The sequence below is a fragment of the Tachyglossus aculeatus genome, chromosome 1, assembly GCF_015852505.1.
Source record: "Tachyglossus aculeatus isolate mTacAcu1 chromosome 1, mTacAcu1.pri, whole genome shotgun sequence".
NCBI classification, from domain to species: Eukaryota; Metazoa; Chordata; class Mammalia; order Monotremata; family Tachyglossidae; genus Tachyglossus; species Tachyglossus aculeatus.
Window position 1 is genome coordinate 109,300,587 of NC_052066.1, and position 15,796 is coordinate 109,316,382.

The 15,796-nt window shown below is 48.8% G+C and overlaps 1 protein-coding gene and 1 non-coding gene across 2 annotated transcripts; both read left to right on the forward strand.

The window, feature by feature from the left end:
* Positions 1–2,125: 2,125 nt before the first annotated feature.
* On the forward strand, positions 2,126–12,630 carry CSTL1 (cystatin like 1). Its single transcript, XM_038750214.1, has 4 exons — positions 2,126–2,198; positions 8,323–8,495; positions 10,243–10,359; positions 12,107–12,630. Exons 1-4 carry the CDS (start codon positions 2,126–2,128, stop codon positions 12,182–12,184), a joined length of 441 nt encoding a protein of 146 aa, XP_038606142.1. The 3' UTR covers positions 12,185–12,630.
* Positions 12,631–15,659: 3,029 nt separating this feature from the next.
* LOC119935332 lies at positions 15,660–15,796 on the forward strand. Its single transcript, XR_005453222.1, has one exon. It is a non-coding gene; the product is annotated as a small nucleolar RNA SNORA7 (small nucleolar RNA).

Here is a 15,796-nt window from a genome sequence, read left to right on the forward strand (position 1 = left end):
TAATGGACAGGGCCTTAATAGGTATGCCATCTGGGCTACCGGGGAAAGATTTTTAGATAGCAACCCCAAGCTTGGAGCAAAGCCCTGTCAACAGATGAATGACAATGCCATTAGAACACTTAAAATCTGAGCACCACCTGGTCCCTGATTGAAGACTGTGGAAAAATGAAATGGCTGCTTCATTCTTTTCTTTTGAATTCCATTTGAGACTGAGCCTCGGACTAAGATCCGAGACCTGAAGAGATGGTTCTCTCCTGAGTCCTGCTGTTTCTGTGACTGGTGGCTATAGGCTATCTCCAGTTATTCATTCAGTTGTATTTATTGAAAAATTACTGTATGCAGAACACTGTACTAAGCACTTAGAAAGTGTACTTTAGCAATAGAGACTCCCTACCCAATAACGAGCTAACAGTCTAGAAATCAGCTTGTCCATTGGCTACTTTGACCACAGTCATGGTGGAGTCAGCAGAGTGAGAACAGCAGGAGGCAGAGTCTATGACACCAAGAAACAAGAGCCTCTTGAGGTATCTGATATTTGGTACTAGTGATATATGGTATTGATATATCTGGACCAATAGGAAAATGGTGGGCGGGGGAAGAGAAAGAATTTATTTTTCAACACTGGGAGAAGGGTGGTGACGGATAGATTTTCTGAATGTCCAAGTTATACTCTCTCGCTAGGAAACCTTCGGGGTCCAGAACAACTGTGTCTCTGGAATGTTTGATGCAGCAGTGTGTGGGGGAGGTGATGGGGGAGGAAGGTGGCGGGGTGGTATGGCTGGGTGCACTGTTTCACTGGGAAGAGCTTAGGACACATAGATTTTCAGTTAAAGTGCCCACCTCAGCTGTCCCAAATGTTACTCTGCATTTATCTCCTTGCTTATTTGTTCCAACTGAATTATCCATTTGTGTATATATTCACACATACTCTTTCTCACTTCTAATTTCTGGGCATTGGATCATCTGGGATGATGCCTGAAGCTGGTGAAGTCTGCCCGATGCCAGGCAGGACTCTGGAATTATGCTCAGCTTTAGAAGGTCAGAAGGGGAAAATCGCCTCTCAATGAGGGGTGCCACCACTCAGGGGTTTGGAGTGTGCAGAGACTAGATCCCGTCCCCCACTAGGATCCTTTTTCTCTGCAGCAGAGAGTCCAACTGGAGTGCAGGAATAGCTTCCATCTTGCCCCATCAGGGCCTTGGTGGTGCAGGGTTTGTTGAGTGGGAGTCTCCGATTAACCTCAGTGAGTCATTTTCCCCCTAGACTATAAGCCCCTTTGGGCAGGGAACCTGCTTGCCAACTCTGTTATGTTATACTCTCCCAAGTGCCTAGTACATTGCTCTGCACACAGCAAGTACTCAATAAAAACGATTTATTTTCTTTCTGGTCAATTTCTTTCTTCATGTGGGACAGGGACTGTGTCCAACCTGATTAAACTTGTATTTACACTGGCACTTAGAATAGTTTACCCACAGTAAGTGCTCAGCAGAAATAATAATAGTGACAATAATGATAATCAATAGTATTTACTGAGCAAATACGGTGTGCCAAGCACTGTAATAAGCATTTGGCAGAATACGATAGAGTTGGTAGGCACAATCCCTGCCCGCAAGTAGCTCACAGTCTAGAGGAAAAGCTTTTTAGCTTTTTTTTTTTTACAGCTTTCTGCCCAGAATCGTTGTGTTTGTCTCCCCCTTCTCTTTCCTACCCATCTCTGGCTGCATTCCTGTATCTCAGGGGGAATCTCAGACGTGCCAGTTTTGGTTCCGTTTCCACTTCCTGCAGCACGGAGTTGGCATTTGGTTGTCTCTGAACGGTCCCCCTGAGGGAGGGGTGTCTTACTCTGGGGTCTAACCCGCCCATCTGGAGGGGCGTCCCCACCATTGAGAAAGAGCAACTGTTCAAAATGACTCAGCGAGAAAGTCCAAACCGTCGCTGGAAGGGGTTAGAGCAAGATTCATGCTGATGTAGAGTTAAATATCAGAGCTGTGGGCCATGGGTGGGTTTTCTTATTGGCCAATGAGGAGCCTCGGGTCCCTCCCCGGCCCCTTCCGCTGAAGCTGTTCACAGGGGTCTGTCTGAATGCAACCAGCCAACCTCCACCTGGCTTCTCCTCCAGTGGCCAGGATGATGTCTCCCTGGGGCTGGATCATCTTCCATTATTTAATAACGTCGGGGGACCTGACCAGGGCTCCCAATGGTAAGAACCACCCTTTCTGGGATAGTCTCTCCTCTGCCTCCCTCAGCTGAAAGGAAAGAAGGGTCTGGGGTTGTTCTGCAGGTGCTTGGATCAAACTTCCCTCATTACTTCTGCAGGAGAACTCAACTTCCCTTGTCACTTATTCAGGAGAACTCCTAGCTTTCCACCCCTGGAAAGAGCTCCAAGATTTTCCTCTCTCTTTCTCTCTGAAGCCTGTATTCCTGAAACAGCAGCTCCTATTAGTTCTCCGTGACCAATCCGAGGACAGGAAAGTCAGTGTTAAGCCTGGTTCTGACCCACTAGTGACTCTAATTCCCTTCTATTTCTGGGCTATGTTATCTTCCTCGCCCCGATCAGCGGAGATTCGCTTGAAATATGCCGGGAAGCAGAACGTAGAAGCATTGCTGGAGGGAGATGCGGGTTGGGTGGCTTGACTGTTGGTGTAAAAGTTGTGGTTTCCTTTTGAGGCAAACAGCTTCTAAAGGCATCAGTTCTTCTAAAAGGTCTCCAATTAGGCAGCTTATATGTGGGTTGCTGGACAAGAACAGAATGTGTCCTTTGAGGCTTTCTGTGCCTGATCCAGGCTCTAGTAGCTAAGAAATAAATGTATCCAGCTCATCTTCTTCCTTGCCTGTCTGCGAGACTATGATATTACTCCCACAGCCTGAGAGTGTCGGGCAGCTGCTCTCTAACAATGTGGTTGTTTTCATCTCTTCTTCAGCCCAACAGAAAAGAGCTGGTGTTTCTCCATTTCCTAGAGGTGTTTTTAGATCAGCCGTCCTCTGTCTTCAGCAGAGATCTCTAACTCCTGGGTTTTGTTTTTGTTTATGGTGTTTGTTAAGCATTTACTGTGTCAAACACTGTTCTAAGTGCTGGGGTAGGGACAAGCTAATTAGGTCAGACACAGTCCCTTGTGTCTGACCTAACAGACAGTTAGAGCTCACAGTCTAACAAGGAAGGAGAACAGGAGAACTGAGGCACAGAGATGTGAAGGCCACACAGCAAGGAAATGGCAGAGCCAAGATTGGAACCCAGGTCATCTGACTCCTAGATCCGTGCTCTTTCCGCTAGGCCTCTTTACCTCTACGTTGTTGTGGCAAGTTAGGAGAGGAGGGCAGACTCCATAGGCCCCGGCCTGGTAAAGTAGCTGAGCTGATTGTAGGTCTCCTAGATGCATCATGAAAGCATGAGAAAGCCAACTGCCCACTGTATTACATGACTTCAAATGATTCGCTGCGGTGTGAGAGGTGGGAGATCTGGAGGGTAGTCAGGTCTAAAGAGGGGAACAGGGAGGAAGTTTCAAATCAGGCAAGATCTGCGTAGATTGGTGTGAGCACTACAAGCCTTTCCCCCGGGCAATGTGGAGGCAGCTCTGAGAAAGCCATACTGCTGGGGATCTGGGAACTGGCCCAGATCTCCATGAAACCATAGCCAGGGCTAGGACCTTGAAAGCTTGGGAAGAGGACAGGCCTCCAGTCCTCAGAGCCATTGGCCGGTGTGGCCTCCTGCCCCTTGGCACAGGCCTGTGAGTGAGAATCCATTGACTGTGACATGACTCCCACCCCGACCCTCCCACCAAGCACGCCAAACCCATCCTGCTGTGTTAGCTGTAAGAGTTGCAAAACCTGTAAGAGTTGCAAAACCTTAAAGAACTACGTGGAGCTATTTCAGGCAGGCTGGGCAGTCTGTCTTTCAACCTACCACTCCCAAGATTCCGTGGCCACTGGGCCAACCCCATGAACCCTGACTTAGCCTTCCCATCACCCAATGACTCCTCTGAACCTGGTGCTTTTTTTGGAGGCTCCAGTTTGGGCTCCAGACCCAGGCCCCAGGCCCCAGCCCAGCCTTTTCCCTGCCTGGCCTCATCCCCTACCAGTCCAGCCCCACAGGTTTTCAGTGCTGGGCATAGCTCTCCAGGAACAGGACGCTGGTCACTCTCTCCTTCTCCAGGGTGGCCAGGGCACTGACCCTTGACACGGTTGTCTGGGATCAGGGTTTAAGAGGCAAGGAGAGGAGGAAATGTCCATCCAGGCAGGTTCGGTCATAGTATAACATCACGGGAGAGATGGCCTACGCTGTTGGGTCGCTGGGCTGGAGCTGGGGCTAGGTTGGGGTGGTCTGGGGTAGGACTGGAGTTGAGGCTGCAGGTGGGGCTGAGGTGACCTGGGTTGGGGGCTATTCGGCTCAGCTGGGCTGGACTGGGCTAGGCTGGGATAGGCTGGACTGGGCTGGGGCTAGGGGTTTGCTGGGCTGGAGCTGGGGCTAAGCTGGACTGGGGCTTGCTGGGACCAGGGATGAGTTGGGCTGGAGCTGGGATGGGCTGGGCTGGGGATTATTGGTCCCGGGTTGAGCTGTGCTGTGATGGACTGTGCTGTGTTGAGCTGGGTAAGGCTGGGCTGGAACTGAGCTCCACTGGGGCTGGACTGAACTGGGTTCATCTAGCAGGGGTTGGGGCTGAGATGGGCTGGGCTGGACTGGGCTGGAGTGGACTGGGACTGGGTTGGGGCTGGAGATGGGTTGGAGTTGGGGTGGGCTGGGCTAGGGGCTTGCTGGACTGGGGCTGATCTAGGCTGGGGCTAGGGTTGAGTAGGACTGGGCTGAGCTGGTCTGGCCTGGAAATGGGCCTAGTTGGGGCTGGAACTGGGCTGAGCTGGGCTAGTGTGGCTGGGGCTGAGGCTGGAGTTGGGGCTGAGCTAGACTGGGCTGGGCTGGGGCTGAGCTGGGCTGGGGGATCATTAGGCTGGTGTTGGGGCTGTGGGATTGTTAGGCTGGGGGTGAGGCTGAGGGGGCTGGGAATGAGGCTGAGTTGGGCTGGGCTGGTTTGGACTGAAGCTGGGGTGTTGTTGGAACTGAAGCTGGGGTGTTTGTTGGACTGGACTGGAGCTGGAGTGTTGTTAGGGCTGGGTTGAGCTGGACAGGACTCGACTGGGATGGACTGGAGCTGAGGGGTTGCTATGCCACAGCTGCACTGGACTAGACTGAAGCTGGGACATTGCTGGACTAGGACTAAGCTGGGCTGGACTGGAGCTGGGGGGTTGTTAGGGTGGGGCATTGCTGGACTAGCACTGGGTTGGACCAGACTGGTGCAGGTGTCCAAGTGTCCTGGCTGACCACCTGGAGGCGAAGCCGGGTGCAAGGCCAGGGGCCGTTAGACCACTGCGGCACAGCAGGGAACCAAGGCTGGAGGGACACCCCCCGGGGATCTCCGACTCATTCATTCATTCATTCATTCATATATATGAAGCACTTACTGTGTGCAGAGCACTATACTAAGTGCTTGGAAAGTACAATTCAGCAACAGAGACAATCCCTGCCCACAACGGGCTCACAGTCCAGAAGGGGGAAGACAGATATCAAACAAGTAAACAGGCCTCAGTGGCATCATTATAAAAAATAGAATTATAGATATATGCACATCATTAATACAAATACATAGATTATAATGATAAATAAGCACATATATACCCAAGAACTGTGGGGCGGGGAGGGGGGGTTAGCAGAGGGAGCTAGTCACGGCGATGGGAAGGGCAGGGGAAGTAGAGGAAAATGGGGGCTTAGTCTGGGAAGGCCTCGTGGAGGAAGTGAGCTCCGCTTCCCGCTCTGCCCCGCGGGAGCAGGGTGACCGGGGAGAGGTCCGGGGGGCGGGGAAAGGAAGGGGGCGTGGCTGGGAGCTCGTTGTGGGAGGGGAATATGTTTATTGTTAGGTTCTACTCTCCCCAACGCTTAGTACAGTGCTTCGCACACAGTAAGCGCTCCATAAATAGGATTGAATGACTGAGTGAACGCACGGAAGGGGAGGGGTCTGGAGAGGTCCGGGGCCGGAGGGCGAGGGTAGCAGGGTGCGGTGCGACTCCCTCCGTTGCCCTATCTGGCCCTGGGCTCACTGGTCCTGGGCTCACTGGACCTGGGTTGAGTCGGTCCTGGAGGGCTCCGGGCGCGGCCGTCTGCAGGGCTGCCTGAGGGGCCGGGGTCTGGCTGTGCGATTTTGCCCTGCCCCGGACATCCCCTCGATGCCCAGCCCAGCTCCCGCCGGGAGGTGGCCAGTCCGTGCCCACAGCGACCAGCTCGGGTAACAGTGATGGTATTTGTTAAACGCTTACTATGTGCCAAGCACTGTTCTAAGTGCTAAGGTAGTTACAAGGTAATCACGTTGTCCCACATGGGGCTCACAGTCTTTAATCCCCATTTTACAGATGAGGTAACTGTGGCACTGAGAAGTTTTTGCCAAGCACTGTTCCTTTAGAACAGTGCTGGGGTAGATACAAGGTAATCAGGTTGTCCCACGTGGCGCTCATAGTCTTAATCCCTATTTTATAGATTAGGTAACTGAGGCACAGGGAAATTAAGTGACTTGCCCAACGTCACACAGCTGACAAGTGGCAGAGCCGGTATTAGAACTCATGACCTCTGACTCCCAAGCCCGTGCTCTTTCCACTAAGCCATGCTGCTTCATGCTGCTTTGGGTCAATGGCCCCTGCCCGCCTCCCCAGGGCTGCCGACACGGTCCGGTTGCTGGGGCCTGGCCTCTCAGACAGCCCCCCACAGACCCAGTTCCCCTCGACCCAGATGGAGAGAACATCCCACGGACCCTCCTGGGCAGGAGAAGAGTGGGGACCCTGGAAGCATGTAAGGGGTGAGGCCAATCAAGCAGTCAATCAATCAATGGTGTTTATTCAGAATTCACTGTGTGCAGAGCAATACACATCAACTTACAATAATTATGGTAGTTGTTAAGTGCTTACTATGTGCCAGGCACTGTACTAAGTGCTGGGGTAGAAACAGGCAAATCGGGTTGGACACAGTACCTGTCCCACATGGGGCTTACAGTCTTAATCCCCACTTTACAATTGGGGGAACTGAGGCCCAGAGGAGTGAAGTGACTTGTCCAAGGTCACATAGCAGATAAGAGGCAGAGTCTGGATTAGAACCCATGACACTTCTGACTCCCAGGCCCGTGCTCTATCCATTAGGTAATACTGCTTCTCCAACTCATTGCATTTGTTAAGTGCTTATTATATACCATGTGCTCAGGCACATATAACATTGTATGTCCTAGTGGATAAAAGCATTGGCCTGGGAGCCACAGGACCTGAGTTCTAATCTCAACTCCCCCATTTGCCTGCTGTGTGACCCTAAGGTCATGCAGTGTGCAAAGCCCAGCTCAATTGCGAAATGGACATTAAGGGGATGGAGAGGAGTCAGGCTGTGGCTGAAAAACATCTCAGGGGAAAGGTTTAATTTTTCACCAGTCCTATTCTAGAAAGAAAGGGGTAGTGCTTCCCACAGCTGGGCATCAGTCCTTTATCTCACTGCCTGCTCTTTTCCAGGTCAGGGCCGGGGGCCAGGGGGCCATTTATAAACAGCATGGCTTAGTGAAAAGAGCACGGGCTTGGAAGTCAGAGGATGAGGGTTCTAATCCCAGATCTACCAATTTTTTTTTTGATGGTATTTGATAAGTACTTACTATGTGCAAAGCACTGTTCTAAGCGCTGGAGGGGACACAAGGTGATCAGGTTGTCCCATGTGGGGCTCACAGTGTCTGCATTGTCACACTGTCAGACCACTTGTCTGCTGTGTGACCTGGGAAAAGACACAACTTCTCTGTGCCTCAGTTACCTCATCTGTAAACTGGGAATTAAGATTGTGAGCCCCACGTGGGACAATCTGATAACCTTGTATCTACCCCAGTGCTTAGAACATTGCCTAGAGCATAGTAAGCACTTAACAAATACCATAATTATTGTTATTATTATTATTATCTCCTGGAATCACTGGCTGTTACTTTTTCATAATGTTTCTCATACTTGAAAAAAGCATTACATTTTTCTTGTGAAGGGGTCCTTCAAAGTGAGAATGGCAGAAGGGGCACCTAGGCTGGTGAGAGTATGGGGGAATCTCCTGGTGCTGTTGGCCTCCCAGTTCCATTTCATTGCTGGAAAGCCTTTCCCTGACCTCATTTCCCTCTCAACCCCTTCCAAATGGGTTGGTCAGAATCCATCTGTAGCTTTACTTCAGAAGTGGCTCAAGTCCAAGAACCTTGGGGTGGGAACTGAGTTTCCAGTGTGTTCCAGCTCATGGGATTAGTGATTTCCCAGATTCCCTGAATTGGTGGCTTTCTCAACAGGTCTCTGCTCCCGAAGTCAGAATTTGGTGGTGAAGCCTGGATTCCCCAAAGTCATAAAGACCAATGACCCTGGGGTCCTGAAAGCTGCCAGGATTGGTGTTGAAAAATTCAACAACTGCACCAACGACATCTTTCTCTTCAAAGAGTCTCGTGTCAACAAAGCCATGGTGCAGGTATGAGGGTCGGTTTGGTGGAAGAATTGTCCGACCTGATGCCCTTGGTGAACAGAACAGGAAGGGTTAGTTCAGTCTCTTCCTGCGGCCCATCCTCAGGGGATGCTAAGTGCTTTTTGCCATAATTAATAATTGTGGTATTTGTTAAGCACTTACTATGTGCCAGGCACTGTCCTAAGCCCTGGGTGGATTCGAGCAAATCTGGTTGGACCCAGTCTTTGTCACACATAGGGCTCATAGTCTTAATCACCATTTTACAGATGAGGGAACTGAAGCACAGAGAAGTGAAGTGACTTGCCCAAGGTCACACAGCAGAGACGTGGCAGTTCTGGGATTAGAACCCAGGTCCTTCTGACTCCCAGACCCCTGCTATATCGACTAGGCCGCGCTGCTTCTCATTCTGGCCGAGGTATTAAAATGCCTAAAGCCAATTCATGGGAGCCATTGTAGGACTGGGACACAAACATTTACTCTTGGCTAGCCCAATCCATGAGAAAAGCAGCAGGAAACCAGGGTGGGTAGATATATTCTGCTACCGGCCCAGCCTATCTTCAGGTACAGCCCATATCCAATACAGAGGGCAACTATGGCTTTGGTATTTTCACCTCCTGTACCCCCAAGCCCCCCTCCCATTACCACGATCCGAAGGAGGCAATAAAAGACCCAGAGTGCCAGATTGAAACCACTGTGGTTTTTCTGGACAGAGCCCCTGGCACTAGCCAGAAGGAGGCAGGCAGAAGGCAAGGACAGGAGTCAGGCAGGTCCTGCCCATTCCCCATAAGTGAATACTGCAGAGCAGAAAGAGCCCTGTCAGGCTGTCCTGCTCCCAGTGGGCAGGATAAGAGCATCAAAGGGAAGGGGCTTGGGCAGTGTGGGGACATGGTGACCTATTTGGATTGGCAGCAGCCCAGAGCAAATGTTTAGGAACAAGAGTTAATAATATTAACTGTGGTATTTGTTAAGCACTTACAATGTGCCAGGCACTGTACTAAGCTTCGGGGTAGGAACAAGCTAATCAGGTTGGACACAGTCACTGTCCCACATAGGAGTCACAGCCCCAATCCCCATTTTAAAGATGAGGTAACTGAGGCAGAGAGAAGTGAAGTGACTTGCCTAAGGTCATGCAGCAGATAAGTGGTGGAGCTGGAAGCCCGGGCTTTGGAGTCAGAGGTCATGGGTTCAAATTCCAGCTCCGCCAATTGTCAGCTGTGTGACTTTGGGCAAGTCACTTAACTTCTCTGTGCCTCAGTTACCTCATCTGTAAAATGGGGATTAAGACTGTGAGCCCACCGTGGGAAAACCTGATCACCTTGTAACCTCCCCAGCACTTAGAACAGGGCTTTGCACATAGTAAGCGCTTAATAAATGCCATTATTATTATTATTATTATTATTCTGACTTCCAGGCCACACTGCTTCTCTCAGCACAGGCACGGCCTGAGCTGGGGACAGTATGGTAATATGGTAGGGAGGCCAGTTTGCTATTCCGCAACACCCCCAAAGCTCGGGCTGGAGGGGAGGTGTCTTCCCGGTAGGTTCTGCGAGTCAGTTGCTTGATGCAGCCTGACTTTCCTGGGGGTTGGGTGCGTGGTGGGGCAGGATTGTGGCAGGATGCCAGAGCCTCCTCTCCCCACCCCACCCACACAAGCACGAACACACATGTGTGCATATGCGTACACACACACACACACACACACACACACGCACAGTCACGCCCCACTTCTTTTTGACTGTGCTCCCTTGTTTAGATTGTGAAGGGGCTGAAGTACATGCTTGACGTGGAGATTGGCCGCACGGTCTGCAGGAAGAGCAACTATACCAGTCTGGACAATTGTGACTTTCAGACCAATCAGCCCTTAAAGCAGGTAAACCAAGGAACTTTCCCTGTTACTTTCTCGCCCCTCTCCTCATCTTGGCCCCTGTCCCCACCCCTGTTTCTACCTTTACTTTTTCCCCTTGCCTTGGCCTTGCCCTCATCCTATCCCTGACCTCATGTTAGCTCTTGTTACTGGCCCCCTTAAGGTTGGCATCGCAAAGTCTAGATTTGCTAGACATTGAGTAGGCTGGAGTAGATCAAACCACTGACATTGTGCAGAGCACTGCTAAGAAGTACTTGGGAGAGTACAGTATAATAGTTGGTAGATTGGCTCCCTGCCCTTACGGAGCTTACAATTTAGTGGAGGAGATAGATATTAAAATAGATTGCAGATAGGGGAACTGACAGAGTATGAGGATGTAAATGAAAGTGCTATAGGAATGGGGGTATCAAATATTTAAGGGGTACAGAGAAGCAGCATGGCTCAGTGGAAAGAGCATGGGCTTTGGAGTCAGAGGTCATGGGTTTGAATCCCTGCTCTGCTAATTGTCAGCTGTGGGACTTTGGACAAGTCACTTAACTTCTCTGTGCCTCAGTTTCCTCATCTATATAATGGGGATGAAGACTGTAAGCCCCCTGTGGGACAACCTGATCGCCTTGTAATCTTCCCAGCGCTTAGAACAGTGCTTTGCACATAGTAAGTGCTTAATAAATGCCATTAAAAAAAGTGAAAAGGTGATGCAAAGGATAGGCAAATAGGTTGAAGAGATGAGGGGTTAGTCAGGAGACATCTCATAGGGGAAATATGATTTTTGTAGGACTTTGAAGATGGGGAGAGTAGTGGTCCATTGAATATGAAAGGGATGGGAGCTCCAGGCCAGAGGGAGGATATGAGCAAGGGGTCTGCCATGAGAGAGATGAGATTGAGGTACAACAAGTAGGTTAATGTTAGAGTGAATTGTGCAAGCTGGGTTTTAGTAGGTGATCAGAGAGGTCAGAAAGCGGGGGGGGGAAGCTGATTGAGCACTTTAAAGCTGATGGTAAAGAGCTTTGTGATATGAAGGTGGATAGGCAACCATTAGAGGTTTTTGAGGAGTGGGGAGACATATGCAGAATGTTATTTTTAGAAAAATGATCTGAACAACAGAGTGAAGTATGGGCTGGAGTCAGGATAGACTGGAGCCAGTGAGGTCGATGAGGAGGCTGAAGCAGTAGTTAAGTTGGGATACAAATGCTTGGATCAGCGAGGTGGCACTTTGGATGCAGAGGAAAGGGCAGATTGTAGAGATAATGTGCAGGAAGAACAGATGGTATTTGGTGACAGACTAATATGCGAGTTGAATGAGAGATGACTTGATAATGTCAAGATTACAGATTTGTTAACCTGGAAGAGTGGTGGTATTGTCTTCAGTGATGGGAAGGTCTCAGGGAGGACAGAGTTTGGGTGGGAGGAAGAGTTCTCTGTCAGATTCAGTTTAACATTTCCAGGCCTCATCACAGGCTCCACTGATTCAGAGAAGGAGGAGTCCAAGGAGAACTCTTGCCCACGTGTGCCTACCTTGTGGTGCAAAGCGGGCAACAGAGGAGAAGATATGCAGAGTGCCAGGGCCACTCTCCCCACAACCCCCAACTCTCACGCTGCCAAACAAAGCCAAGTGATAAAGGGAAGGAGGATCAAGTTTTAGGGGTGGCCCAGGGTCCCCACCTCGATGGCTCCACTCTCAGCATGACTTCCAGTTAACTAGCCTTGCTGACCCAAATGTACTCACTGAACTCCCAAATGTATCCTTTTACAGATGTTTAAGTGTTACTTTGAAGTCTGGATAGTTGCCTGGCTCCAGAAAGCAGAAGTGCTACTTCTTCATTGCCAGTGACATCCCCCTTCAACCTAAGATCACTTTTGGCTCCCGGACGCAACCAATCCAGGAACAACACTGTCCACTGACTGCCCGGCGTGCCTTCCACTGACCCTCCGGACCCTTCCAAATCAGCCATAGAACATCTACATCTGATCAATGGCTTACCTTATTTTTCTTCATGGGTCTGTCACCCATCCCTTCTCCCCTTCCTTCTTCGAAGATTGTGAGTCCTTTGAGGACCAGGAACGTGGGTCTAATTGTCATCTGTGGATTTTTTCCCAGCACTTAAAAGAGTGTTCTGCAAAAAGTAAGTGCCAAATAAATAGCATTACTACCAGTACAAATACTTCTACTGCTCCTACTGCCACTGCTCCTTCTGCATCAAGTTGAAACTCCTGAAGATAGGTTTCCAGGTTTTAATAATAATAATTGTGGTATTTGTTAAGCACTTACTATGTGCCAGGGACTGTACTAAGCACTGAGGTAGATAAAAGATAATTGGGTTAGACACATTCCCTGTCCCACATGGGGGCTCACATACTTATTCCCCCAATTTACAGATGAAGTAACTGAGGCACAGAGAGTTTAAGTGATTTACCCAAGGTCACACAGCTGAGAAGTGGGAGAGCTGGGATTAGAAGCCAGGTCCTTTTGACTTCCAGGCCTGTACTCTATCTATTAGGTAATACCACTTCTCTACCCATTTTACCTGTTCTCTTCCTATCTGCTCTCTTCTCCCACTGCACAGGCCCCTCATTCTCTCCCATGGTTTCAACTACCAACTTTTCATGGATGATTCCCAAATCTACCTCCCCAGCCCTCATTTTTCTGCTTCTCTGCAGTCCTGCATTTTCTCCTGCTTTCAGAAGATCTTTATTTTTGATGGCCTACTGACATTTTAACCTTAACATGTCCAAAGCAGAACTCCTAATCTCCCACACAAACCCCATCCTCCCCATGATTTTCTTATCATCACCATCAGCACCACCATCCACCTTGTCTCATAAACCTTGGCATTATCCTCAACTCATCTCTCTTGTTCAACCCACACATTCGATCGGTCACAAAATCCTGTCTGGTCTACCTTCACAACATCACTAAAATCCATCCTTTCCTCTCCACCCTAATTGCTATTACGCTGACCCAAGTCTTTATTGTATCCTGCCGTAACTACTGCACCCTCCTCTCTTACTTCACTTCCTCCTCCTGACTCCAGTCCATACTTCATTTTGTTGCTTGGATCATTTTCCTAAAAATAATATTTTGTACACAGCTCTACTCCTCCTGCTTTATCTTGTGGATCTTCAACTACAACCCAGTCTGCACACTCCACTCTTACAATGCCACCCTACTCACTGTACCTTAATATTGTCTATCTTGTCACTGACCCCTTGCCCATGTTTTCCCTCAGTTCTGGAAATCCCTTCTGCTCCTTAGTCAGCAGTCCACCACTCTTCCCACATTCAAAGCCCTCCTAAAATTACATCTTCTCCAAGAGGCCTTCCCAGACTAAGCTTTTTATTTTCCCTATCCTCCCATCCTTTTGCATCTACTTGGCTCTTGACTGGGTACCCCTTAAGCACTTTGAAACTCTCCCCAGCTCCACCACACTTAAATATTCTTATACCATACTATCTCCCCTATACCTAATTAATATCTGTATCCCCCTATAGATTTTAAGTTCTTTGTGAGCAGGGAATGTGTCTACCAACCTTGGGGTATTGTACTTCCCCAAGAACTTAATATAGTGCTCTGCACCCAGTAGGTGCTTGATAAATATCATTGTTTTTGCAACTCCAACTCTTTGCTCCTCTCAAATGTGCTTCATTCTTGATTCTTGCAACCTTAGATCCATTGTATAAGCCTTGCCCCAGCATGGAACTCCCTCCCTCTTCAAATCCGCCACACCGTGGCTCTCCCTATCTTCAAAGCCCTCTTGGAATCCACCTCCTTCATGAAGCTTTCCCTAACTCATTTCCAATGATTCAAGTCACATCAACTCAAAAAGCCACCTTTAGCTTTTTGGTACATATGTCACTGAATGTAAACTATTTTTTTCACTAATTTATTCATCTAGTCATCTTTCCATATTACTGCCACAACTAACTATGGCTTTGTTCTCTCTCTTACTGCTACTTTTTGTAAATAATTTATGTCCACCTGTATTCCTCAATAGATTATAAGCTCCTCAAGGATAAGGAACATGCTTTTTGCTTTTATTGTATTCTCCCAATTATTCAGTGCTGTACTTTGCACATGATAGTCACTCAATAAATACTACTGATGATGAAGATGGTGTTGGTGATGGTGATGATATTTTTTAGGGAAGCAGTTGAGGAAGAGGAAATTCAGTGGTGTAGTATTTTATTGTTTTCTTCTACAGGAAATATTGTTTCTGACTTGGCTAGCTTTGGACTCCAGAAGCAGTGTCTGGGCACCACTGTGGCCACCAATGAGAAAGCCACTGTGGCTTCCTTGGGGCCACCGGGGAGGAGGATGTTTCAAGAGCAGGTCTGTGTCCTGTTGGGCTCATCAACATTCTGGGACAAGCCAAGAGAACTCCAGAATCTGGGGTGAAGAGAAACTGTTAGTCCTCATCCAGGTGAACCCTGTCTTCCATGAATAACCTTGGCTTATCCCCCTGTGATGACATCAGCCTCCTCTCTGATCCTGCCTCCAGTCTCTCCCCTACCACGTCTAGACTTCAGTCTGCTGCTCAGATCATTTTTCTAAAACGTTCCACTACACACACTTCCCATTCATCAAAAACCCTACAATAGTTGCCCATCCAGCAGAAACTCCTGACCTCTGTCTGAAAAGCACTGAATCAGATCTCTCCCTCTTCATTAACCAGTCTCTCTTGTAGACTGTGAGCTCCATGTGGGACAGGGACTGTGTCTGACCTGTTTAGGACAAAGTACAGTATGGTACTTAGCACAAAGTAAGTGCTAAGTAATAATAATACCATTATTACACTGTTACTCTTCTCTACTACACCCAAGCTGGCACTCATCATTCCACTCAAGCTAGCCTCACAGTGTCTCATTCTCATCTCTCGCCACTGACGTCTTGCTCCTTCCTCCCTCCCACCTGGTCCTACTTCTCCTTTCATATCTGACAGACCACAACTCCCTTCCTCCTCTAAAGCCTTTCTAAAATTGCATCTCCCTAATCTCTAATCTCCCCACTTTTTATTCCCTCACTGTTTCTTCATATCTATACACTTAAATACATTAACAGCCCCCATAGCACTTATGTACATATCCTTACCTGTATTTTATTTTAATGTCGGTCTCCCCACTGGATTATGAATTCCTTCAAGACAGACAGCATGTCTACTAACTCAATTGTTCTTTCCCAAGTGCTTAGTAGAATGCACAGTATACAGAAGATGCTCAATATATAATACTGATTGATTTATTGACAGATTGAAGAGTTTGCTCCTCATTTAAGATCCGATACTATATTAAAGGCTCTCTATCTTGGGCTGACCCTCTCAGGGTCACACCTGGAGAGTTTCCAGTACTCTACAAGTCTTGGCTACAGGAGGGAGAGTCAAGCAAAGGCCTACCCTTTCCATTCCTAGCTTGGGCAGTGGCTAGCGAGTGGAAGGCGATCTGCCCATGT